This window comes from Equus caballus, chromosome 12 (genome assembly GCF_041296265.1).
Source record: "Equus caballus isolate H_3958 breed thoroughbred chromosome 12, TB-T2T, whole genome shotgun sequence".
NCBI lineage: Eukaryota > Metazoa > Chordata > Mammalia > Perissodactyla > Equidae > Equus > Equus caballus.
In genome coordinates this window covers 37,338,983-37,366,387 of record NC_091695.1, presented here as the reverse complement: position 1 = coordinate 37,366,387, position 27,405 = coordinate 37,338,983, and the positions used below count along the sequence as shown (strand labels likewise).

The 27,405-nt window shown below is 39.5% G+C and overlaps 1 protein-coding gene and 1 long non-coding RNA gene across 2 annotated transcripts; one reads left to right on the top strand and one right to left on the bottom strand.

The window, feature by feature from the left end:
- Positions 1-12: 12 nt before the first annotated feature.
- Positions 13-26,979, top strand: LOC111775944 (uncharacterized). Its single transcript, XR_011423674.1, has 4 exons — positions 13-216; positions 23,874-24,097; positions 25,756-25,873; positions 25,962-26,979. It is a non-coding gene; the product is annotated as an uncharacterized lncRNA (long non-coding RNA).
- LOC100061613 (membrane-spanning 4-domains subfamily A member 12) lies at positions 8,169-26,794 on the bottom strand. Its single transcript, XM_001493495.6, has 7 exons — positions 26,576-26,794; positions 22,252-22,524; positions 18,405-18,542; positions 17,746-17,802; positions 13,007-13,123; positions 8,753-8,857; positions 8,169-8,570 (listed from the first exon to the last, which is right to left on the bottom strand). Exons 2-7 carry the CDS (start codon positions 22,513-22,515, stop codon positions 8,463-8,465), a joined length of 789 nt encoding a protein of 262 aa, XP_001493545.4. The 5' UTR covers positions 22,516-22,524; positions 26,576-26,794; the 3' UTR covers positions 8,169-8,462.
- Positions 26,980-27,405: the final 426 nt, after the last annotated feature.

Genomic DNA, 27,405 nt, shown 5'->3' with positions numbered 1-27,405 from the left:
GCCACGTGACCCGCTCCCAACCGCCGTCTGGTGTGTCTAGAAGTGGTTCGTGCAAACCTCGTTTTCTGATATTGGCCTTTCTGGTGGTTTTGTTCCATACACGTCCGCTGTAGAAGGACCAGCCTCACTGATAAAAAGTCAGTCCTTCGCCTTCTCTGTCCTCAAAGAAAAACTTGGGCCACGAATGCGCTTTAGAAGGTGTAAATATTGAAAAAGGCAAGTAATGAGGGAAAAAGGCTGTGAATGACTCACTTTTTTTTTTCTAAACATAAATAGCCAAAGAAGGGAATGAAGGAAGAGGATATTTAGCAAGACACCAAAATGACTTTTTGATCACCTTCAGAGGTGAGTTTACCTTTCAGGTTCTACCTGGCATCAGTTTTCTGTTTGATGTGGGCAGTAGTTAAAACACTGTTTATGAAGAGATGTGTAAAGATGTAGAGGTAGCAGCTAGAAGATATAGAAGAGTCGGATCTGGGAAGGTGGATGAGGAAGTGGGAAAAACCCCAAATAAACTCAAGCAAACAATGCAAAAAATCTTAAATTAACGGACAAGTACAGATCCTCTTGCTTTGCGCCTGTCGTGACTTAGCGAGGCTTCCAGTACCTGGAGAGCAGACATTCCTGCAGCTACTGAATGTTAGGAGCTCTCATTTATTCCAGGAAATTTTATATTGATATTTTGGAAAAGTCAAAATTCGGTGTTATAAATCACTGAATAAATAAATAAAATAAAAAGTTACAATTATATAAATATTTAGTAAATGATAAGCCAGTGAGCAAAACATTGAGAGAGACTGATTTTTCTTTTATAAAGAAATTGCTTAAGTGCCGCTAATCCCCTTCTTTGCCAAAGCTAAATTAGGAGAATGTCTTAAAGCTGCCAAGATCTTTTATGATCATTTTGGAGCCTGAAAATTAATTACAAACAATGTCTTTAACCCCACAGCTAGCTTCCTTACCTTTTGACTCTAAAGTCTCCTCAGTTAAAAGAAAAAAAAATATGCCCAGGCTCTTCTAAAGTCTTTACGTTTTGTATTGGTCAGTATATCATTGAGGATATTAGTTTTATTCTTAAGTGATAGCGCACTTTAGTTTCTAACATTAGTATCATTCTTTTGTGCTGTACCTGTCTCTGAGCAGAGAGGGATCTGACACTGTTAGGCCTTCTATGTGCTATAGAAGGAGGAACTCACTTGAATGTGTCGTCAACCTCAAGATTATGGATTTAGTAGAAATAAGAATCAGTCTGATGAGATGGTCCCCTGTTGTAACTTGCTGCTATGATTGATTGAATGACTCATTGTGAGAGAGGTGATGTATCTTTTCCTTTCATTTAAGGTTTAACCAACAGTCTCTGGCAGTTATCTTGGATTTGATGATTTCCTTGGACAGGGCCCCAAATGTATATTCGTATTTATTCAATGAATACAAATACATGTTCATTCATGTGCTTTCAATAGGAACATAGGCGAGACTAGTTGAGCCAGTCAAACTGGGAGACGGGCAGAATTCCTTGACACTTCTTAATTCCTCTGATAATATCACAGATAAGTAAACCAAACTTGCTTTTCTATGTCCCCATAACCTGGATTTTGCAATTCAGAATTCATTTGTTTTTATCCTTTGGTCCCCAAAAACTGCATCCTTCAACAATGAAGAGGCAACCAGTCATGGCTTGGCATCCGATGTGACTTACTGTTTAGTTTGTCATCTTAAATATTTCTCCATGCAGATTCTGTTGTTAATTTCCCTTGAATTGGTTCCCAGGATAGAAAAGACATTAGGAAGAAATGTGCTGAGACCACCTTGATAGAATGTTGTTAAAGCCATTGTTGGGGATCATTACAAGGACTTTTGGCTGTAAGCCTTGGTGAAATATCTTGTGCAAGTTTCTACGAGGAATGTCGTTTTACTTAAACATAGGAGAAAACAGATACTTCCTCTGTGTAAACATCAGCCTGTTCTAGTAAGAAAAATGCAAATAAATCTGTGTAACACTGGGGACAGTAAGAAATTGAGTTTATTTTAGAAGAGTTATATGTATATATGTATATTTATATAAAGTATAGTGTGTCTGTAAATATGCATACCCATCCATGCACACATATAAACATATGTAGTAGATTTCAGTTTTCATATAGTTCTCGTTACTTAAATACAATTCATTAATAGAATGCTAATTAATAATTTAAAAATTATTGTGCTTTTCTTTTTCAGTTACTGTGTCCAGGCAATATATTATGTGCCTTTCATGTATTTAAAGCTAAACTGAGGTACATTAAAATTTTGAAGAGTTTATTTGAGTAAATATTGATTTAAATTGGGCAGTGCCAAACTGAAAATGGTTAGGAGCACTCTGCCGACAGGAGCCAAGAATAAGTTTTTATAGAGGAGACTTGGAAGCAAAGCAAGGAAATTATTTGATTGGCAGTAGTTGAAATGGTTGCCTTATTTGTGAAAGCCTAGTTGGCTGTTTGTGGTTAGCTGTTCTTAAGTTTCATTTTCTCAGGTTCGAATGTGTTGACTCTGGCTTGGGTTTTGGTTTGCTTACCTAAGTTACCAAGGTGTTAGAGCCACCCCAGTCCAAAGGCCTCCTTGTTTAACTACTTTAACACACTGGCTTATCTTACTTAAACTTCACAATGTGCCTATGATGACATACCCTTGTTATTCCCATTTTAACCTCCTTGGGGAGGTTAAGAGTCTTGTTCATGGTCACCCAGTTTATAAATGTGAGAGTTGTGATTCTGACTCCAGCAGTCTAGCTCCAGAATCTGCACCCCTTTGCTTTCTCCAGGCCTCCTTCAGGAAGAGCTCTGCCTTATGGCTGCCCTGAAATTGCATAAAGACTGTTGACATCATCACAAGGTCTAGGAATGGTTCTCAGCCCCAGCTCTGGCTGCCCGTACTCCACTGTATTACTCTTTGAGTTTCCTTTCCCATCTGTAAAATGAGGGTCTTGTGGTGTAAGTTCCTCAAATTAAGCTTTTGCTTGCCGATGCATACGTTTCAAAGACATCCATCTGGAATAAACATAATGCCAGCTGTATGACACTGCTACTTGCAAAACAACCAGGTTAGGAACCAGGCCACCCCACCTATGAAGTTCTCGTTTTAGAAAGCCCGGGGTAACCTAGATAACTGGCCACTTGAGTGACCCCACTTTTCCCTTCCCAACCTTAATTCCTGCTCTTTTGTTTTAAATTTGCCCATGAAGAGTAAGAAGAAACTGTAGATAACCCCACCCGCAGCCCTGATAAAGGCAGAGCCCCAGCTCCATGCCTTTTCTCTCTCTGCGCTGGTGCTCTCACTGTGTGGCCACTGGGCATGCGGTATGCCCTGCAAGACCTGTGAGTAGTGAATCTTGTTTTTCAAAGTTCTTTGATGGTTTTTTGCTGAGGTGCATCCTACAGTCATAATAAGAACCACAAGGACTGGTCCAGCCACAGCATTGGCTCTGGTTGGGGAAATGTCTGTGGGGGCTCTCCGTGAGTAGTGTGGGCCCAGGTGAGTATTTCTAGCTAATAGCATCACTATCAATAGGCTGAGACTAACAGAACAGATCTTGAACTAGACATTGTGGCAATCATTGCATGAATATATGAAGTGACCTTTGGCCTGCAAGTCTATACCATATTTTAAGGTGTTGCTAAATACTTGGGGGAGTGGCAGGAGTTGTGAAAAATAAAGTTGAATTCTGAGTGAGCTTAAACTGGGTAGAGGCCAAGTGTGGAGAAAGAGATTGTATGAAGCCAGCTGAGTGCTGCTGAGCTGGGGGAACTGAGTAAGCAGCTATCAACTTTCAGAGTGAAATCAGGGAGTTGAGGAGTGGAGCAGAGGTGGATCTGGAAGTAGAGTGAATACTTCAAAATTATAAATTGTCTTGTAAACAATAGCCTGGAGAGAGGAAGGCTTCATTTGTTTTAATTGCAAAATGAAGGGAGAAAGGCAGAAGTCGGCCAGTGTTAGAGAAATGCTGATGTCTGAGGCCTCTCCAGCCTATGGGAATTAGGACATACTGGCAATGTGGCTCCATTGGCCTGGCTTGCACCTCTATCTGCTTGAGCACACATCAGTTCTCTGCAAATCCCCACTTCCACAGTCTTTCTGTGGAATCCCTAGAATTTTCCATTTCTTCTCTAGCACAGCAGGCTCCTGCTGAACCTCTGTGGCATGTGTGTGGCAATCACTTTCCCTCTATATTTTCATCTTCTCCAGCTTTGCAGCTGCTGCTCTGGGAGCAGGCTGCTTTGCCCCAGGTGCTGTCTCCCAGTACTCCCCAACTCCAGAGCCATGGGGGTGTTCAAGCAGCCTTACGTTTTCTTCCGTCCTCTTTACAGAGCAACAGGCTGCTTACACAATGCACAAATGAGGAGAACACCCCTTTCTCCAGAGGGATCAAACCCAGTCAGGGGAGCCAGCCTGGGACATGGACTTTCAGCCTGAGCAGATGTCTGAACTCCACACTCCCTGTAGGATCTTTTCCCTGATTCAGATCACGCATATAAACAGATGCCTAGGGATGCTCTGCACCCGCCTCCCAGTCACTCAAATTAACAATAGGTTTGGCCAGCATCTGCTCCATGGCAGCAGGGGACAATTGTGACTAATTGATTTTCAGAGGGATGTAAGAAATGTAAAACATGCTCTGGGAAAAAGAACTGTCAGAAATGTGTAGGCTTGGCCTGAATCAATGATATGTGTGTATCTAAGATACACTTATGGATTCTGGAAAGATAACTTTTTTTTTTCCTGAGCAAGAGTCACCCTGAGCTAACATGCACTGCCAATATTCCTCTTTTTGTATGTGAGCCACTGTCACAGCATGGCCACTGACAGGCGAGTGGTGTAGGTCCACATCTGGGACCTGAACTCAGGCTGCCAAAGCAGAGTATGCTGAACTTCACCACTAGGCCGCCAGGGCTGGCCCGGGAAAGATAACTCTTGAACCCATGCATTTCATGATGAATTATTGACCTTCTTCTCTAAAGCCTTAGAACTTAAAATTGGAAGACATGCTAGAGCCCTAGAAATCTGATTTAACCTGGTTCTTCTGAGGAGGGAAGACACTAAATATAGGATCACTTTGGTTTTCCTTATGTAGCTTAAGTTATATTTTTTGGCAGAAGCCTTTGTCCTCAAACCCAGCATTTATTACTTGTGCATGAAAAAAGCATGTGTACACCGGTGTTTAGATAAAGCCCTCTCCATCCCATTTTATATTACCCCAAATTAAAAATACATTAAAGCTACATTTTATGTAATATCCTAGCACAGTGTTTGGTCACAAAATAGCAGTGTAATACATTTTTTGGGGCAAATGAATGAGTAAGTGAATAAGCTTTTAGATATTCCAGAATGCAGATACCATAAGGCCTTTTAAAAATAGTAACACATTACTAATAGGCACATGACTTTCATGCTGGGATAGAATTTGTCTACTCCAGTCACTTACTTAGGTCTCAGATCACGGGTACGTTTTTAGAAAACTTATAAGATTTAAACTTTACAATTTAACTTATTTGATTTTATTTTTCACAGGAAGTCTAACGCTTAGATAAGATAAGCTTCCAGGGAACAGAATCTTTGTTTTCTCAAGCACACAGAACAAAGCCCTGTATGGAGTAGGCACTCAATAAATATTTGATGAGTGAATGAATGGATGTTTTCCCCAGTGGCATGAAAACAGGATTGCATTGTTTAAAATGAATCCTCTGTATAAGAAATTTATGCTTGCAGCGTTGTTAAAATTGCTGAAGTAGGCGATTTTGTTTTTCATACTCTAAAAAGCCTCAACTCAAGTACCAGTTTTAAATGGTTGAAACTCAACTCTGTTAGCACCTTTTGACTATCCAGCAAAAAGAGGAGTTAGAGGGTGAATCAGTTGACACTCTACGTATTGAGTTAGGGGATTTTCCGGTAGCAGAGTAATTATCAGGAAGCAAGTGTTGAAAGTAGTATCGTCATATTACTAAACCCCCCTCTGCCATCAGAGTCGGGTAGTCCCAAATGTACTACAGATTTACTATAGACAAAATTTTCGTTTGTTTGATTTGGAGCTACAAATCTGATTTATCTGAGATAAGAAGAAGAGTTGGAAGGAATACTGCCTGGACTTGGGAGCCAGATTCCCTCTTTGCTAGCTTCATGTCTTAATGGCAAGTTTTACCCTCTCTGCCACAGTTTTCTCCTCTGAAAATGATGCCAATTATAGTACCTACCTCACAGGGTTGTTGTGAGCATGAAATGCATTAATTTATGTAAGTGTTTGGGATGTGACTGGCACATAGAGTGGGCTAGATGTTTGCTGTTATCATTATTGCTTTTACTAAAGTCAAGTGAAAAATAGAGTATGTTCAATGGAAATTTATTTAAAAAATCAGCTTTGCTGGAAATGCTTCTCTTCCCTGAAGCAAGTATTACTTTTAAAGTTGTTTATGTGGATAAACAGTGTACCACCCCTCCAGACATTTTGGGGGGCCCTATTTAGTTCCTAGACCCTCCAACCATGGAGGATGTGTCTTTACTTTCACTTCGCTGCTAAGCTTCATGGTGAAGGACACAGCATTACTGATGACCCAGATTTCTAAATAGTTGGGACCCAAGCAGGCCCAGAAATCTGAAACCATGTAACTCTCACCTGACATAATACATCTGCATTCTCACGTGCAAAAATTCTGTTCTTTTCATCTCCCTCTTCCTTGATTTTGATTTCTCTGCCTACTCTTTCCCTACATATTCTGACCTCTCTGGCTTTTTTTTTTTTTTTTTTTGAGGAAGATTAGCCCTGAGCTAACATCTGCCACCAGTCCTCCTCTTTTTGCTGAGGAAGACTGACCCTGAGCTAGCATCTGTGCCCATCTTCCTCTATTTTATATGTGGGATACCTGCCACAGCATGGCTTGATGAGCGGTGCATAGGTCCACACCCGGGATCCAAACTGGCAAACCACCGAAGTGGAATGTGCAAACTTAACCGCTGTACCACTGGGCCAGCCCCTCCTCTGGCTTTTTAAATAATTTTAAAGCTTCAAAAATGGGTACACTTTGCTGTTTCCAAACCGTTTTCACATAACATTATGCCATTTTATCTTCACAACTCTACTGGAGAAAGGCAGATATCTCAATTTTTGATCAATTTATCTGTCCTTTTTTTCACTTCCCTCATTATCCAGTTTAGATTCTACAGTCTGTCATTTTAATAATACTTTGACAATATCCTAAGCTCTTTTGCCTTTCTGGTATTTTATCATCCCCTCTAGAAAAACCCTAACCCTGGATGAAATCAAATAGGCACTTTATGTGGACCCACATCTGATCAACCAAGTCTTGCTGAAGCAGTTTGTACTATAAATGTGTGACTACCCCCGAAATGTGCCCTCACTGCAGCTTGGCAGTCCACTTCTGTTTCTCTGATCAGTTTATCCTCTATTTCTATCACTTTTCCAGAATTACCTTTTCTGTTCAGTGTTCTGACTCTACCCATGGCCCCCACCTCGGCCATGACCTCACTTCTACCTTGACAGGGATGACATGAGCCATCACACTGGAGCCTCTTGCATACTCACCACCATCACTGCAAACCTGTTGATATCTGTATCAGTGACATCTTCCTTACCTCCTGTTATGTAGATAAACCACCCTTCCTCATGATTTAGGCCATGACCTCCATATACACTTTTGATTTCTTGAAACTTACTCTACCATTTGTCTCTTATCTATAATATAGTCACATCTCTCTCTCTCTTACCTGTATTGTTCCCATTGGCTTTTAAACATGCCAGTCTTTCTCCCATTTCAAAAACAAAACAGCCAAAATCCAAATAAAATGCCCTTGATGTACCATCCGTGTTCTGCTCTTATCCCCTTGCAAATGAGTTTAATGCACATAAAAATAGCCTGTAAATAGCAAAGCTTTGTAGATATCCAAGAGGCAAGGTATTCGATGATATTAATGTACAAAATAATGTGGCCCCCAACAAGGGCAATTGGGCGTTTTCTTTCTAAACAGAAAGTGGAGGAGGGGATGAGTAAGGGAACTCCAGTGACTTGGACACCTTGCAAATCATCATGAAAGCAATTTTATTAGTCTGCTTTGCAGTGTTTCCTCTGCAACTAATATCAAACCAAAATGAATTAAAAAAAAATACCAAAAAGGCTATGTTTCTAGAAACATTTTATTGAGGAAAGGGTAACATTCCCAGGAGATTTTCTAACTTCTGGAGAGTTGCAGAGTCATTTTCAGTCCTCTGGTCCTTCCTTTGCCGATATATGGTGGTGGTGTTTCGGAAGGAGCAGTGACTTGGAGATACGTCAGTTATCATTAATAATAAATTAAGAACACGTCTCAAACACAGCCTTTAAAGATTAGCAATCATCGGGGACAGTAGAGGCCAGCCTCTCAAGAAGTTTCTGCAGAGTGGTTTCACCCCATGAGACTGGATAATGCTTCTTTTTATTTTAATATTGAATGATGTTAGCTGGGTGGCCATCACTTCTGGGAGGAGCTGAGGCAAACCCTGGTGTCAAGGGACTGGTTGCATACACATTTGGAATAGTCAGGACAGACTGGAAGGGATGAATAAAGCATGCAATATTGTTACTGAAATCCTGTTCAGTCCCTCCCTGGTCCCATCAGAGTCAAGGACAAAGAGTGCTCTGGTAAACCCATAATGGGACTTAGCTGACGCTTAAGTCTATATTTCTCTAGCATATATTCAGATGATTTCCAAAGAAGAGGCCCAACTCACCCACTTGGTGATTTCTTGCATGGCAAAATGGGCTGTGGTGCAAGTTATGCAGAACTCCAAAAGAGAGAAGATAATCAGTATAGCTGAAATTCCTTTCCCAGAAAGCTGAAATCAGGAATAAAACACACTGAGATTTTGGCTAATCAAGATGGCCTCACACAGGCTTCAGAAAGTTACTGACTCGTCAAACGTGTGAGTGCTCATACTCAACTCGCTCCGTGATTATTTCTCTATTATCATCAAATGCTTATTTCAAGGGAATGTGACTTAATTTCAGCTTTTCTTTAAAATGCTGGAAGACTTTCCTCTTTGCCAGTAGACTGTTTTATTTAGAAACTTTAGAAAGGAGGTAGATTTTTTCTTCTTTGCAATGGCTTTCTTGTTTTTATAAAAATGTTACCTGCTCATTAAAAAAGAAAGAATCAGGCTATATAGAAAACAACAATCATTCCAAATGCCACAGCATAGAAATAAGCAAAATTAACAATTGATACCTGTTATTTTAGATCTTTATGTATAGGCAAAAGGCAAATAGAAAAACGCATGGAGAGAGTGAGAGACAAGAAAAAGCAAGAGAGGGAATGAGAGAGCGTGAGCCAGAGAGAGAAACATCATTCTTTAAGAATGGCATCATTTTGTACTTACTATTTTGAAATCAAAGCGTTGCTTGATTTTAAAAGTATAAAAAGAAGTTAAGTCAAATTAAATTGGCTAAAATTAAAATAAAAAGTTCATGAAATCCATGAAGAAGTTGAAGCCATTTTAAACCTACAAGTTTCAGTTTTGGACAATATCAAATGATTGTTTATTATGAAAAATGAGGTGATTAGCATTGCATTCTTATTTTATATCTCTCTCATCTTACCTCCCCTCTGTTCACTTCCCAGTACTTGGCGATTATGTCATTTTTCACTTTTTTTGAGTGAAACATTAAAACATTTACGTTCAGTTTTGTAGTTATTTCCCCACTTGTTGCGTCTTACAGTCTTAGATGAATATTTAAATGCTTTCATGCTCTTCACTAATCTCTTTACGCAACTTCTCCTTGCCTTTCTGAATTCTTGATTTAGTTTACCCCATGGATGGTTGAATAATGCTTTTTTTTTTTAGCAGCAGTGCCCATGTGTGTTGTTGTTGTTTTACTGAGAATATCTTCTTGTTGCTTTTATACTTGCATGAGAATTTTATTAGATGCATTCTTTTTTTATTTTAGCAGAAAAAGATTCCCCCTAAGCTAACATCTGTTGCCGATCTTCCTCCTTTTTTTCTTCTTCCTCCTCTCCCTCTCAAAACCCCAGTACATGGTTGCGTATAGTTGTAAGTTCTTCTGGTTCTCCTATGTGAGCTGCCACCACAGCATGGCAACTGACAGACGGGTGGTGTGGTTCTGTGTCCGGGAATCGAACCCAGGCTGCCGAAGCGGAGTGCACTGAGCTTTAACCACTAGGCAATCAGGATGTGTTATTCTTGAGTCACAGTTTCTTTTCATCAAAATTTTATGGACATTGCACTGTTAGCTTCTCTCATCCAAGGTTGCTGTGGTAGAGACTGAGCCAAGCTGGTTTTTTTCCAACTCGTAGGTTATTTGATTTTTGTGCCTAAAACCTTAAAGAATCCTTTTCTATACCTTATATATTAACAAGAGTAAGTGTATATCTCACTTATTTTGCATCTCTATCTCCTAATATAGGTTATTCTCTTTCAGTCTACAAATTCAATTATCTCTTATTTCAGGAATTTTTTTTCAGTGTTTCTAAATACTTATTTTCTGTACCATTTATCGGAGACTAACTCAGGGAGACGACTTATTGTTATGTTGGGTCAAACTTGCCTATCTTTCATGTTTATCATCTTCTCATTACTTAATATATTTGTCTTTTTCTTCTGTAAGACTATGAGTACAGTTTTTCTCTCTGCTGTTTTTATCTGAGTCCATTCTGTTTCTTGCTGTGTGTGATTTTTTAAATTAGATCTATAATAGTAGTTTTTGGTACTCAGTTGGTTTCTATAGTGCTGCAATGCTCTTTTTATTTCATTCTCTCAGTTTCTTTTCTTATTAAGAGTTTCAACAGCATAAAATGCTCATGGGGAATCTTTATTGATAATTGAGTGATGTTTTCTTCCATGTTGGGTTTTTTATCTCTACTACTAGTGTGCTGTGGTAGAACATGGCTGAACCTGCTACTCCGAAATTCCTTTTTGTTGTTTATAAGTCCCTATTTTAAATTGAAAAACTCAATTCTTGGAAACCAAGATGCTAGGTATGGATCATGTGGTAATCACAGAGTAGTTTTATTATCTTATAGTTTTATTATCTATTATCTGGAATTTGGGGTAGATCTTGAAGATATGGCTTCCCAGGTTAGTAAGGGATCAAACCATGAGAATGAGGAAACTCAATGTTTTCCTGGTTATTGTGACCCACATTTTCATTAAACCAGAGCACATCTTGTGAGGGAGAAGGAAGGCACATGTATTTGCATCCATTTTACTATCTGATATCTTTTGTCCTGATTACTTGGATTGTGTCTTTTACTGAAAATGAACAGCAGGCATCTGAGTGTTTTTGCTGACCCACTAACCCACAGGAATCTTAGGCCTTCTTTCCTCCTTCCTTTCTTTTTTTCTTCCATTCCTTGTTTTAATCACTCTAATGTATTTGGGTAGTTTCACTGCCATTTGTTTTCAACTTTCTCATTCTTAAAGTGAACCATTCTGTGTAGGCCTTATGTTTGTTCAGATACAGTATAGGAAAATTTTCGTTGATTTTTATTTCCACCTAACTGGGTCCAATTTGTCCTGCTTGTTTCCAGCTACAGTTTGAGGGCTAGATATTGTTTTCTGTCCATTTTGCTGAATGCTAATCATGCAGCTGTAGCTGCTCGGGAGAGCAGTAGCTTAGCTGGCAGTGAGCACACTTCTTGCTAGTGAACGTGGGCTTGCTGTCTCTCTCCTCTGAGAAATGCCCTGTACCAAGTCCTGCTTCGAGGTCGGAGGTCTGTTCTATTCCTGTGGATTTCTGCTCATGCTTCCACATTAGCAAAGTGCACTGGAAGGTGTGAACTCTGGTGACTTCCCTACTTCTCTTGAGGTCCTGGGGCACAACGGCTTTACCATACAGGATTTGCTTTATCCTTTCTCAGAATTGACTGCTCTCCACCTAAGTATTCTTAGCTCTAGACTGGAGAGCATTAGCGAAACTTCTCAGTATTTTTTGGCATCCTCCTTTCCTCAGTTTTGTTCCTGGGGAGTAAGAGGCAGGGCCAGGAGCTGTGCTTTCTTCTACCACCTTGAAACACAGCAGAATCATTTGTTTCTTTCCCAAGATGCCGATTTAAAAGCTGGTTTTTGACTAATTTTTGTGTGTGAGGAGAGATTGGCCCTGAGCTAACGTCTGTTGCCCATCTTCCTCTTTTTTTTTTCTCCCCAAAGCCCCAGTACATGGTTGTGTATCCTAGTTGTAAGTCATTCTAGTTCTTCTGTGCAGGATGCTGCCATAGCATGGCTTGATGAGCAGGACTAGGTCTGTGCCCAGGATATGAACTGGCTGCCAGCTGCCAAAGTGGAGCGCATGAACTTAACCACTCAGCCACGGGGCCAGCCCCCGGTTTTTGACTAATTTTTGTTCTTTTTGTTTGGTATTGTAGAGGATAAGTTTTGTGTTCTTGCTTCAGTCCACCTTATTTACTATGAAGTCACCTCATATTCTTGCCTCCCTAAAAGCTCTTCTCTACACCTTTCTCTGCTCCTGAGGTAATGAAGTCCATGCTTGGCCTATATAACAATAATAAATGGGTGATTTTGTTTTTGAGAACATTCTGAGGCATGTGCTTCATTTTGCAATTGCTTCGTTCTGTGTGTTTCTCTCATAAAAAGTGGATGTCCTTCTCACTGCCATTCTCCTCTCATCCCATTCTTAGTCTAAAATAAAACTGTTCAATAACTATCTTATTTACATAGGATTTTAAATATTTTGGAAATAGTATCTGGGTGTCTTTAGGAGTCTTCTGCATTGTTCATATGATTGGCAATGAGATGGACCAATAAGGGATGCCCCTCTGCCCTAGTGCATCTGTAGAGGTAACTCTCCCACTTTGTTCTATAGTCCTAGAGATCACATTACTAGGAGTAGGGCTGGAATATAAAAAGGGATTTTCCACTAGAGCTGCTACACAGTAATAAGAGATTAAAAAATAGACTCACTCTATGAGAGTGGAAAGAGAGGAGGCACGTGGAAGATTATGGGATACTTACCACTGCCCAAAAGTCTTGTGTGGGTAGCCCATTGATGCTCACATCTACCAGCAACAGAATCACTCCAGTTAAGGCAAAGATAGCACTAACAATATTCATTCCTAGGCTGCCTTTTATCTAATGGAGACAACAGGAGAAATATATGTAGGATAAGTTAAATTAAATGAAGTAAGGATTAATTAAATTTAATGGTTCTTAATCTTTGAAATCTCAAAAAAAGTTTTGAAGTTGAAATGATTTTTTTTCCCTCTGCCCTTCTGGGTAGTTACTATGAAAACTATTCTGTATGCAGCCTAAATGTGGGTTATTTTTAAAATCCGTAGAAAAATGTAAATAATGCAAAGCAGAAGCTCATCTATTACATTTGTCTAAATGCCTCATGCACAGTAACAATTGTATTCCCTTTTTAAAACAAGAAACTTTTAATGAGCATTTTTCTGTGACAGGCACTGTGTTAGATTATTTAAACACATTATCTCATTGAACTCTTACAACCATCATGTGAGGTAGTACTATACAGCATCCAATTTTATAGATGAAAAAGTATATGCAAAAAAACTTTGCTGATAAATTTAGGAATTTATGAAAACCCTAAAGTCTTTCTAGGGGCTAGATAACGCCGGATTTAGAACGAGGAACTCGTTAGGATTTTGTGAGTAGAGGGGTATGGGCAGAGTCCAAAAGTTACCCCAGTTTCTACAGGAAAGTTTTGAGATTCAGCTGAATGATTGTGAAACCAAGTCCTGAGCTGACTTGCTAAGACTGGCTCGGCTAGAGTTCTTAAGAATGTGCTGCTGCTTCAGCATGCCTTAGAGTCTCCTGAAGGCCTCTGAAAGGCTCCAAGAAAAATTGCTTTAGGTATAGTTTTAGTTCTGTCTTCTCTAAATAGACAGATTCTATGCCTGGATAATCTCAGTTAGAAGGAAGGATCCATAAATGATGCAGAGAAAGAACGCTTTATTTTGGTTTTGGATTACAACAGGAGTGGTTAATTAGGATTAGGTTCTTTTATTTTAGTCTAGTCTAGTCTGGGAGAGGATGAGCAACATGATTCTGTTTCCACTTTTCCATTCTTTCCTCCTCTGCTGGATTAAACACAATCTTGAAATCTCTGTTCAGACCTTTTGCCCATTTTTTAACTAGGTTGTTGTTTTTTTTTGTTGTTGAGATATATGAGTCCTTTGTATATTTTGGATATTAACCCCTTATCTGATATATGGTTTGCAAATATCTTCTCTCAGTTGTTAGGTTGTCTTTTCATTTTGTTGATGGTTTCCTTTGCTGTGCCGAAGCTTTTTAGTTTGATGTAGCCCCATTTGTTCATCTTTTCTTTTGTTTCCCTTACCCAGTCAGACATGGTGCTTGAAAATATGCTGCTGAACAGAGATTTCTCCAAAGAAGATGTACGGATGGCCAACAGGCATATGAAAAGATGCTCAACATCATTAGCTATCAGGGAAATGCAAATCAAAACTACAATGAGGTATCACCTCCCTCCAGTCAGAATGGCTATAATTAACAAGACAGGAAACAACAAGTGTTGGAGAGGATGTGGAGAGAAGGGAACTCTCGTACACTGCTGGTGGGAGTGCACATTGGTGCAGCCACTATGGAAAGCAGTATGGAGTATCCTCAGAAAGTTAAGAATAGATCTACCATATGATCCAGCTATCCCACTGCTGGGTATTTATCCAAAGAACTTGAAAATACAAATGCATAAAGATACATGCACCCCTCTGTTCATTGCCAGCATTATTCACAATAGCCAAGATTTGGAAGCAACCTAGGAGCCCATCAAGGGACGAATGGATAAAGAAGATGTGGTATATATACACGATGGAATACTACTCAGCCATAAGAAATGATGAAATCCGGCCATTTGTGACAACATGGAAGGACCACAAGGGTATTATGCTAAGTGAAATAAGTCAGAGGGAGAAAGTTAAATACCGTATGATCTCACTCATGAGTAGAAGATAAAAACAACGACAAACAAACACATAGCAATGGAGATTGGATTGGTGGTTACCATAGGGGAAGGGTCGGGGGAGGGCAAAAGGGGTGATTAGGTTCACATGTGAGGTGATGAACTATAATTAGTTTTTGGGTGGTGAACATGATCTACACAGAATTTGAACTATATTACGATGTACATCTTAAAGCTATATAATGTTATAATCCAATGTTACTGCAATAAAATTAAAAAAAAATCTTGAAACCACCTCTGCTCTAGTTGTCTTTAGTTCTTGGCGAATCATTTGCTTTCTCCTGTTTCAAAACTGTAGGCCAGGGATCTGCCAATGAACTAAAAACTGATTTGATATATTTAATCCAGCATAAGAAGAAAGAATGGAAAAGTGGAAACACAGAATCATGTTGCTCATGCTCTCCCAGGCAGAATTAGACTAGACTAAAATAAAGGAGCCTAATCCTGATTAAACACTCCTGTTGTAATCCCAAAACAAAATACAGCATTCTTTCTCTGCATCATTTATGAATCTGTCCTTCTAACTGAGATTGTTCAAGCAAGGGATCCAAATTGGAAAAGAAGAAGTAAAACTGTCTCTATTTGCCGATGATATGACTCTATATTTATATAAGCCTACAGAATCCACCAAAAACCATTATAAATAATCAATGAATACACTAAAGTTGCATAGTACAAAATCAACATATAAAAATCAGTTGCGTTTCTTTACCCTAATAATGAACTAGCCGAAAGAGATATCAAGAATATAATCCCATTTACAATTGCAACAAAGAATAAAATACCTAGGAATAAATTTAACCAGGGAGATGAAAGACCTATACACTGAAAACTGTAAGACATTATTGAAAGAAATTGAAGAGAACATAAAGAAATGGAAAGATATTCCATGCACGTGGATTGGAAGAATAAACATGGTTCAAATGTCCATGTTACCTAAAGCAATCTACAGATTCAATGTAATCTCACTCAGAATCCCAATGATGTTCTTCGCAGAAATAGAACAAAGAACCCTAAAATTTATATGGAACAACAAAAGACCCTGAATAGCCAAAGCAATCTTGAGAAAACAAAGCTGGAGGCATCACAATCCTTGACTTCAAAATATTCTACAAAGCTGTAGTAATCAAAACAGTATGGTGCTGGCAGAAAACCAGACACACAGATCAATGGAACAGAATTGAGAGCCCAGTAATAAAGCCCCACATCTCTGGACAGCTAATCTTTGACAAAGGAGCTAAGAACATACAATGGAGAAAAGAAAGTCTCTTCAATAAATGGGGTTGGGAAAAGTGGACAGCCATGTGCAAAAGAATAAAAGTAGACCTTTATCTTATAACATACACAAAAACTAACTCAAAATGGATCAAAGACTTGCATGTAAGACCCAAGACCATAAAACTCTTAGAAGAAAACATAGGCAGTATGCTCTTTGACATTGGTCTTAGCAGCATCTTTTTGAATACCATGTCTACTCAGGCAAGGGAAACAAAAAATAAACACATGGGACTACGTTAGACTAAAAAGCTTCTGCATGGCAAAGGAAACCATCAACAAAACAAAAAGCTCACCAACTGGGGAGAATATTTGGAAATCATGTATCCCACAAGGGGTTAATTTCCAAAATATATAAAGAACTCATATAACTTAACAAAAAAATGGACAACCCGATCAGAAAATGGGCAGAGGATATGAATATTCATTTTTTCCAAAGAAGATATGCAGAATGGCCAACATGCACATGAAAAGATGTTCAACATCACTAATTATTAGGAAAATGCAAATCAAAACTACAAGGAGATATCACCTTACACCTGTTAGAATGGCTGTAATTAACAAGATAAGAAATAACGTGTGTTGGAAAGGATGTGGAAAAAAGGGAACTGTCATTCACTGCTGGTGGAATAAACACATAGATAAATAAACACATAGATAAGGGGAACAGATTAGTAGTTAGCAGAGAGGAAAGGGTGGGAAGGAGGGCAAAAGAGGTAAAGGGCACATTTGTGGTGATGGATAAAAACTAGAGTGTCAGTGGTGAGCACAATGCAGTCTATATAGAAACTGACATAGAGTAATGTACACCTGGAAATTACACAGTGTTGTAATCCAGTATGACCTCAATAAAATAACTTTTGAAAAAAGTATAGCCTTGTCTGAAAAAAAAAGAAGTAGACCAGGAAATTGCAAAAGGTGGAGTACTGTGGCTGAGAGAATTGCAAGTCTTGTCTCAGTGATTATTTTTATAAACTCTTCTTACATACAGATCTAGGTGTTTTTAGTGACGATTTAACGAACTGTAAAACAAAAGTCAAATCTGAATAAGAATAGGAGATATGTGCAAATAAAAAGTAAAAATACAAGGCAAGGCAGAACTGAGAAATGGCAAATGAATAGTAGAGTTTTTGATACTGAAGTGGCAAGTGGGGGTTTCCTGGGTCTTGGATTTTTCTTTGGAGTTCCCCTAATGCAGTGACCCAACTGAACCAGGGGCCTTTAGAATAAAGTTAAAGGAACCCTATCTTTACTGAGTCCCTCTCAAGTGAGTTCAAGAGTCAGGATGTGGAGCTCTGCCATTTATGAGTGGCAAATTGTGTGGACCATGTGGGGACACACATGCCATGGAGGCAACCAATATACATTTTGGGACAAAGTGCTCCCCTTTACGTGTTCTGAATCCACCTTCTCAGTTTTCCTCCCCAAATAAACTAATCTTTAAACAGGTTTAAAAAGTAGAAACATTCTGACTTACCAGACAAAGGGAAAGGTGCTTGGACCCTGATACTGAGAGAGCGCCAGTGATGATGAACTGTGGAAATGGACAGATTTATTTGTGAATGATGGATTCTTTGATTGTTCCTGGGAATGACTTCTCTTTATATGAAAAGCTGGTCTACTTATATTCATTTAATTTCCTTTTCAAAAATTCCTCATATACTTCTCATTTTTTCTGGAGTAACTCTCAGAAATTGTCTTTTTGACTTCTTTTTTTTTCTCTCCTTAGTTTCTAGAATGTAAAGGACTCATTCTCTTGTAAGCTTTCCTCGTTCTGATGACTTCTGAGCTCACTACTCAATCTCTTCTCATGATCAAGTGCGTGTTGTTAGTTATTTCCCAGTCACCTCTTTTTGCAACTCTCTAACATATACATTTCCATCTAAAATGTAGTAAGGAATTAAAACTTCAGCTTGTTGATTACTTGATCAGAATAAACTTTAGGTTATGAGTTTAAGCTGCAAGTTAAAATGGAGAACAAAAGCTCTCCCTTATTTATACCCAATCAGAGCTGTTAATTCTCTCAGTTCTCCAACTGATCAGATGCAGAGCTTATAAAAAAATGAGTTGTGCATAGGTTGAAGATATCTATAATTTACAAACTGAGAAGGAGAGGTGTTCTAGCAATATACTCACCGAAATGCCGCCCCAGAATGGATATCCACTGACAAAGGTACTGGAAGCAAAATTCCAAACTCCACCGTAAATGGCGCTTATTAAACCCAAAATAACACCGAAACCAATGTGCATCAATCCAATCACAATCTGGATTGCCTGAAAAAAGAAAACAGGCATTTGTAAATTGCTTCTTCATTTTCAGGCACTACTGAAACACTACTGTCATTGCTGCTGCTGCTTCTTATTGTCGACTCTGCCAAGGTGCATGGGTGTCATTTGGGCAGACCTCTACAGCAGGAGGTGGGCCGTGAACATTTGACACACTAGAGCCAAGGCCTCAGCATAAGGCCTTGTCTGAGGTATTTGGGTAGGCTTGCTGGGGTGGCCCGAGGAGAGTTCTTCAGAAAGTGCCACTTTGGCATGCATTAGCATTTCCTGAGAGCTTCTAAAGAGTCTTAGAAAAAAATGCTTTCATTGTGACTTTGATGGCCATCCTTTACAAATGGACTGATTTTTTTGCTTGGGTAATCCTACTCACGTGGAAAGTATCAATGAAGAAAAAACAATTTTGGGAGTATTAACCATATGCTTGATAATGTTCTAAACATTTTACATTTATTACTTTGTGTACTCCTTCCAACAACTGGATGGAGACACAGAGACAGAGAGAAATTAGGGGTCTGTCTTAGTTAATTCTGGCTATAACAAAGTACCACACACTCAGTGGCTTATGAACAACAGGAATTTATTGCTCACAGTTCTGCAGGCTGAGAAATCCAGGATCAAGGTGCGAGCATGGTCACCTTCTGGTGAGGGACCTTTTCCCGGTTCACAGCTGGCACCTTTTCACAGTGTCCTCACATGGTCGAAAGGGCTGGGGACTTCTGTGGAGCCTCTTTTTTTTCTTCTGCTTTTTTATCCCCAAATCCCCCCAGCACATACTTGTATATTTTCAGTTGTGGGTCCTTCTAGTTGTGGCATGTGGGACGCCACCTCAGTGTGGCCTGATGAGCAGTGCCACGTACACGCCCAAGATCTGAACAAGCGAAACCCTGGGCCGCCGAAGCAGAACGCTGGAACTTAACCACTCGGCCACGGGGCCAGCCCCGTGGAACCTCTTTTTTAAGGTATTAATCGCACTCATGAGGGCTCCACCCTCATGACCTAAGCATCTCCTAATATTATCATCTTTGGGAGTTAGGATTTCAACATATGAATTTGGGGGCGACACAAACATTTCACCACTATAGCAGTGTCCAAGGTCACAAGATACTGAGGGGCAAGTCTGGGAACCAAATGCAGCAAATTGACTCCAGAGCCCACGTCTTGACTATTCAGGACAGCCTCCCCTCAGGCTCAGCTCAGCTCTGCTTCTTCCATGAAGTCTTCCTGGTTACACCAGTCAATTCAAGCTGCCTTTTTTCTTTCCAAATTTCTGTTGTATCTTATGCTGTAAGTCACACACTTTATTACTTGGTTTTCTGTTTATTTATATTCCTTTTTTAATTGCAGCTGCACAAAGATTTTCTTATTGGCCAAGACATGTATTCTTAAAGACAGTGGATTCATCTTTGTACCGCTTAGGGCACCTCCCCTCATCCTGGATAAATAGATTTGTGAGAAATAACTGTTGCTAGATTGGACCAGAAGTTAAGTCTTTCTTCCCAAGTTTATAGCTTATCTGTTCAGCAAGACTGCAAATAAAGGGTGGTTGTGTTGATTTCTTCAATAAGTAGCTACTGAATACAATTAAATTGTATCAGAATTAAAAGAAAACACAGCTTCTTAAATAGTGCTAAGAAATTAATTTTTTTGAATAATGAAGTCCTTTGAGACTCTGATAAAAGCTGTGAGCCGTCTCCTCTGAAAAACTAGTCTTACACCTTCATGTGTACACACACCACACTTTTGTAGGTAACTTCAGAGGTGTCCTGGGCCTCTTGTAGCCCGTCGTGGATCTCAGTTGAAGATCTCCTGCATTAGACATTATATTTGGTTTTTACAACCTCTTCTCTAGAGCAGCAATTCCATCATCTGGCTACAAACTTCCCATCCTTATCCTTGTCATCGTCTTGATGAGGAGCGATTAGATCTTGGATTAATACCAGCCTTTTCTCCTAGTGTAGCCCTGGCTGTACCACTTACTGATCAAAATTGCCTATAGCCCAGACTTAGTAATTTGGTCATTTCATTCATTCTGAATATTTGGCCACAGAACCACTGTAAGTTGTGAGTCATTTGGGGCAGATGCTCTACGTCCTACGACCTGGGGCCTCTGCACCGCTGGTGATGACTGGGGGCTGCTAATGGCACAGATATACAATTTTCAGGGAGAGGAAGTAACTTCTGCCAACCAGAGCTTTTAAAAAACAAAATTGCACTTACCACTTTAAAATACTTTTATTGTGAGCCTTTTCAGTACCCAGTGGAATGCTCCAATGGCTGCCCATTGGACTCAGAGTAGAAGCCAGAGTTTTCTGTTCTCCAGGCTTTACAGGGTCTGTCTCCCATCACCCCTCTGCCCTCCTTCTGCTTCCTTCCCTCATTCTATTCTACTTTATTGGCCTCCTCCCTGTTCTCCAAACACATCACACTCATTTCCTCTAAGGACCTTTCCAGCTTTACCCAGAAGCCCTTGCCCTGATAGCTGCACAGCTCACCCCTCACTTCCTGTCTTTGCTCTGATGTCATCTTCTAAGGAGGGCCTACTCTGACCCACTTGGATTGTTGCCCCCTCACTGCTGGCACTTCTTATCCTTCTACACTTCTCTTTTTCACCATATCATTGATCACCTTGTAACACACTGTGTCCTTTAAATCTTTATTATGTGTGTGGTATGATTTCCCCCACTAGGTTCTAAGCTCCATGAGGGAAGAGACTGCCTATGTTGTTCTCTGCAATATTCCCCACACCTGTGTGTGGATCGGCTGTGTGGGGTGCTAGTCTGTCCCGTTTGCTCAATGGGAGTAGGGAATCTCCTCTCTCTGGCAGGAGGAGGATCTGAGTGGCCAGCTTCACAATTTAGATCTGCCTGCTTGCTGGAGGGGAACCAATGTTCTTTTTTATTTCCCTACAACATTGAAACTTGAAATAGAAAGATGGCTAGAAGAGTTTCTGGTACCTAATGGGCACTGAATATCATTTACTGAATGCTCTAGCAGAGAAGTTAGATGTGCACACAGGAGAGACAATACAGTTTGGTGGAATTGAGGTGCCTGGAAAGCACAACAAAGGGACTAAGGATTCTGTCTAGGCGAGTGGAATCTTCATCTCCAAATAGGGCGTAGTGTATACTGCTGACATATACAAGACTATGAATGTTTAAAGTACCCTTTTTAGAAGTAGTGTGGCAGTTAAGTCATAACATCTCCATGGGCATTGGGTGAAGCACGCAGATGGAATGGCCCCTAATGCTTTCACAGCCGGTTTCCCCAGACTGCCCATTTGTAGTTCCTTCTGTTTTTAAGGCAGCCATCAATGTTTATTTTAATGTGAATTCACCTGTATACAAATACCAGTCTTGAAACTAATCCAGAGACAGGATTGAGGGTGGGGGAAGTGAGATCAAGCTAGAAATAGTGGTGCTCCCATAATGTCAATGTTACCGAGTTGTCCTGCTAGGATGAGTCCTTTGTCACCTGTTAGGTTCTTGCTTGAATCTAAAATAAAATGAACTTATGGTAATGTCTATGTGCAGACTAACTATTTCTACCTAAAAGGGATACAGTTTCCAGAGTAACATTCAGAACTTTTTAATGATTGGATGTATGTCATGAGATCATAAGCTTCTCTCCACCTGTAACTTCTAAGTACAATAAAACCTTGCAAATGCAAAATTAAAATTCTAATAGTAAACAGACTTACCCCTAGTGTCTTTCCTTCTTCTTTAAAGTTTGTGGTTGCTGTTACTGTAGCTGGATTTACCATTAGTACATTTCCTTGACCCTGCTGATTGTTAGTGCGGATTTCTGGAGAAGTGATGAAGGGAGGCTGACCACTCTGAGGTTGGTTTCTTGGGATTATGAAACTCAGGGGTTGTTGAGACCCAGGAGCCATAGAGTTATTCGCTATGTAAGGATTGGGTGTGGTTCCATACACTCCAGGCTGGGTTGTTGGCTTGGAGAACATCCTTATGTCCTAAGTATTACAAAACATAACAAAGTGATAAATTTACCCAGCAAGGAAACTAAAGAAAATTTTGTCAAATGTCAATTATCTATGCAAATGGAGGAGAACAAGTGAGCAGATAATGAGCAGTGACAGTTAACATAAACATAATTCACATTTGACTTTGGAATCCTGTATATGCTTTAGTTTGAAGGAAGTGAAAGAGGGGAAGCTGGGGAACAAATTTATTTTCCAATTCCTATTTGCTTTTATCAGGTATTTATACTGATTTTCCCTGAGTCCATTGAATCTGAAGGAGAACAGAAAGAGGGAAGAGACAAGTGTAGGCAGAACACTGCACCCTCCTCCTTCCCCCAAAGTTGTCCACTTTCTAATCCAGGAAAGTGTTTTGTGGCAAAGCAGATTTAGGGTTGCAAATGGAATTAAGGTGGATAATAAGCTGACCTTAAAACAGGGAGATTATTTTGGATTATTTCAGTGGGCCAGTGTAATCACAAGAGTCCTTAAAAGTGGAAGAGGGAGGTAGAAGAGAGTCAGAGAAAGAGATGTGATGATGAAAGTAGGGTCAGAGAGATGCTGTGATGCTGGCTTTGAAGATGGAGGAAGTGGACCATGAGCCAAGGAATAGAGGTGGCCTCTAGAAGTTGGCAAAAACAAGAAAAACAGATTCTTTCCTGGAGCCTCCAGAAAGGAATGCAGCTCTGCCAACACCTTGGTTTTAGCTCAGTGAAACCGGTGTTGGACCTCTGACCTACAGAATGGTCAGATAATGAATTTGTATGGTTTTAAGCCACTAAGTTGATGGTAATTTGTTACATCAATAAATAGAAAACTAATACAGAGGCCAAGAATACAACTGGATGGTAAGAAAGGCAGTCCAAGATTTAAAATTATGTGTTAGTACTTTTCCAAATAGATAATTCACATAAGACCAATTAAGTTGATTCTCTTGTTCTTTAAGAAAAAATACTCTTGAGATTCCCTGTTAATTTTTGTCCTTCTGGATGTGTAGAGTATCTCACATCCCTTGTGGCCAAGGGGAACTGGATATGGACAGCAATCACAGTTAATCCTTGAAAAAAAACCATGACACTTTCACAAATTTGTCTTCAATGTTCGTAGATTCTTTTTTTGAGACCTTATCCCCAAACCATTTTCTTGTACATTATGAATATCAAGAAAGCAGGAGTTCTGAATGCCCTCATCCTTGGTAGGAAGTGTGAATAGCCTACTGGTGCATTTCACCACTGGTGTTTTAACTGAAACACTTATTCACACCATGTCCTCATAGAATCCTGAAATTTCAGAGTAAGAAAGAGCCTTTCCAATTATCCTGTCCCATTCCCCTTGTTTTACAGAAGAGAAATGAAATGTTGTGATCAAGGTTACATAGGAAATGTACGGCAGAGCCAGGACTAGAAAGTTGAGGTCTTGACTGTTGGTGTGGACTTCCCCACTCCACTCACACTGCCCCCTCTGGATGCTTGCAGAGTTTGTCTTCCATCTTCCAGGCCAGCCAAGGTGACAGGTTATTGACTCTGTACCTACAACTACCCAACAACAAAACTACTGTCTTCCTCAGGTGAGCTGTCTAGAGAGCTAGCATTTCATCTGACATTTCCTGTAGGGACACTAGGGGGTGTATTGTGTTCTGGTTAGGAGTGTGGACTCAGGGTTAGAATCCTGGCGCTGAAACCAGCTTTGTGTCTTTGGTAAATTTGTTAACCTCTCTTTGCCTTAGTTTCTCATCTGTAAGATGAGGATAATAAGTACCTTCTTTATAGGGTCACTTTGAGTATTAAAGGATTATTCCATGTAAAATTCTCAGAATCTGTGCCTGTTACAACTGCACAGGTTGTCTCTATTATTATTGCTATGTAAAGTGGATGAGATATGTTCTCTCTCTTAGTCTTTTCAACTCCCCTATGAGGTAGGTACTAATATCATCCCATTTCACAGTGAGAGAATTGAATCCAGAACCTACACTCAGAACCCTTACTCTAAGCTGCTCAGATGCTAGACACAACTGAAAAAGGTTGAAAACTCAATCGAAAGGCAGAAAACACATTTTGGAAACATCTGATGACAAAGGGGTTACTTCGTCAGAGTGGAAACATATTTTAATCCACAAAAGGTTATTTTAAACAAGGAAAAATAAACAGTTCCATAGCTGAGATTCTTGGAGTGACTCCTGATAATGCTGAAATAACGTTTGAGAACACGAAGTTTTTGTATCCGTGGATCTGGTTTCTGTGGCCGTTTAGTGCTCAAGCCCTCCCACTCGGCTACTTCTTTAATCCGCAGTCTCCTCCTTCACTGACTCTGGGCCCTCGAGAAACTTTCTTAACTAGATCCCTATTCATCCCTGTGTCTCAACTGTAAAATGAGACTGACAGTGCCATTCAAAGGGGCTAGTGTGAAGACCAGATAATTCTAATTCCTGTGAAGCTGTAGGATCAGTGCCCAGCGTATGGCAGAACTGGATGAAATGTGGCTCTCATTCTATCATTAGAGCCCAAAGTCTTCCATCCCAGTGTAAGCAGTGGATGTGGCCATATGAAAAGTTTAAATAGAGACTGAACTTGAGAGGGTCAATGCCGAAATCAAGGAGATAGGAGATGGGGGGTCTGGGTACAGTAATTAACCAGAACAAGAATTTTCTTGAGTTTTTTTTAAGTATTAAAACAATTAAACAATTTCTGCATGTAGGTGATCTCATTACCTACTTCCTTTGCTCTTGGTCATTGTAATTTTTTGTCTCATTGAGAAATTTGATATGAAAACTCAAAGCTTTTCATGTATTTATCAACATTTTTTGATTTCATATCTGCTATTTAGTTTCTGGACTAAGGCCTGTGAGTTCCCTATAGAACCCAGATTGCTAATAGCTTTATAAAGATGATGCTAGTCTCAGATGCATTTTTACCAGCTCAAATTCTGGTTTTATAAAAAGGATTAAAGAGCTGAGCCAGTCTCAGTCCTTTTAGTTTATACCAAAATAACTTAATGTGTAAAGAGCCTTTCTGGTTACATAATTTGGTACAAAGGGAGGGAAAAATGCTTGGGGGAATAACTAAGCGAGCGTCCAGTTGAAATGAGGATAATCCTGGAAATGATAGCAGAAAAGGGAAACCAGTGAATAGACTTTTTCTATAAATTCCATCTATTGACTTACTAAAATTTTTCTCTTGACCTTTGGGAAAAAATTTACTCTCAGTTGTCTTTTTTTCTAAAAATTAGAGCAACTGCAGTTATTTTTAAGCACAAAGAACACATAAAAAAATAGAAGGTCTGATGAGATCGAAAGGACATGACTATAGCAATAAGAGGAAAGCTCACCCATTTGCTCTTTGATCAGGTAATTTCAAATAAAAATTGGAAAAATTTACTTTTTTCTAGTTTCTTGCTACCTCCCCTCCATGTTAATTCCACTTTTAACATTACAGAGTGAAGATGATTACTATCTTTGAGAAGATGTTGTAGCATATGGTGAAACAGTACTAAATCATTCTCACCCTATCACCCAGTACATCCACAAATGAAAATACTGACCTAGTGAAAATCAGTTATCTTCAGCACCTGTGTTTTGTTTTTGCTGTAAAAAAAGCACCTTAATTAAAATGCATTACAAAACCAAGTGCTGCAGTGTTTCTACTGTGCTATGTGGTCATGTGGTAGCCACATTATCATCAAGTGCTCACAATGGGACATTCCCTTCTCCTCGTTCATTAATATTCATGGAATAGCAGACATTTGAACCTTCTATGTCACCTTTCTTAGCATCATATTTTGATATTTTTTCTAGAAGTATCTTTTACCTGTTTTATAGCAACTGACATTCTCTTTCGTTTCTCTCCTGTTTCATTTCTTTCCTGTTCTATCCCTCTCGTTGTTTCTTTCCCCTACTCATCTACTTGCCTAAATAGAGTCAGGAGCTGTCTTCACCTCTCCAGCTTAGAGCGTGGGTTGCTGCAGAGAACCCATGCAGATAGACCGGCCCCACCATTCATGCCCATTGACTTGAGGGAAGCAATAGGTAGAGGTGTTTCAGTGGACTTACCGTGTTCCTGCAGCACTTCTCTGCTTTCTCTTTCTCTTCTCCAAGCTCTGTGCTAGTCTGAGATATTTACCTTGATAAGATAGGTACTTTTTATACTTCCTTGCTTCAAACTATCCCCTCTCCTATTTTTAGTTCGTTCCAAAGTCCTTTTGTGGTTGACTCTCTTCCACCTTAATGGCTCTTCTGTAAATCTTGGAATATGCTCTGCTGTCACACCTCCCTCAGCCTTGGACTGGAAAGCCTTTTCTGACACCCCAAACACGGAAGTGCCCATTTTCTCCAGCCCTTTGCACTTTCTGATATGAATTAGTGCAACATCATACTGCATTTTAATGTCTGTTAAATTAGACAAACAAAATTGGAAAATGTAGATAATAAAAAAGGAAAGAAGAGAAAGAAAAAAACATTTATAATCCCACCATCCACACATAATCAGCAATACTATTTTCATTTGGATTTTAAACGTTTGTATGTAAATATCTATTTTACATAGAGACGTATATGATTTGGTAAAATCACCAAATTAGGATCATGTTGTTATATAATTTGCAACCTGCTTTTTTAGCTTAATGTCTTATAAACACCTCTTCAGGTCAATAAACATACTCTACTCATTGTAATTCTTAATAGTGGCATGCTATTCCACTTTTTGGAAGTGTCCTATCACATTCCAATTATTAGTTTTCAGTCCTATCTCACAGATCCAAATGAGTGCTTTTGAGGGCAGAGATCATTGGGGTGGAGTCTGACATCTCTCTCTACCCCGAGCCTTGTGTATTGCACAATGACTCGAATGTGGTAAGACATTAAATGTATGTTAAATAAGTTAC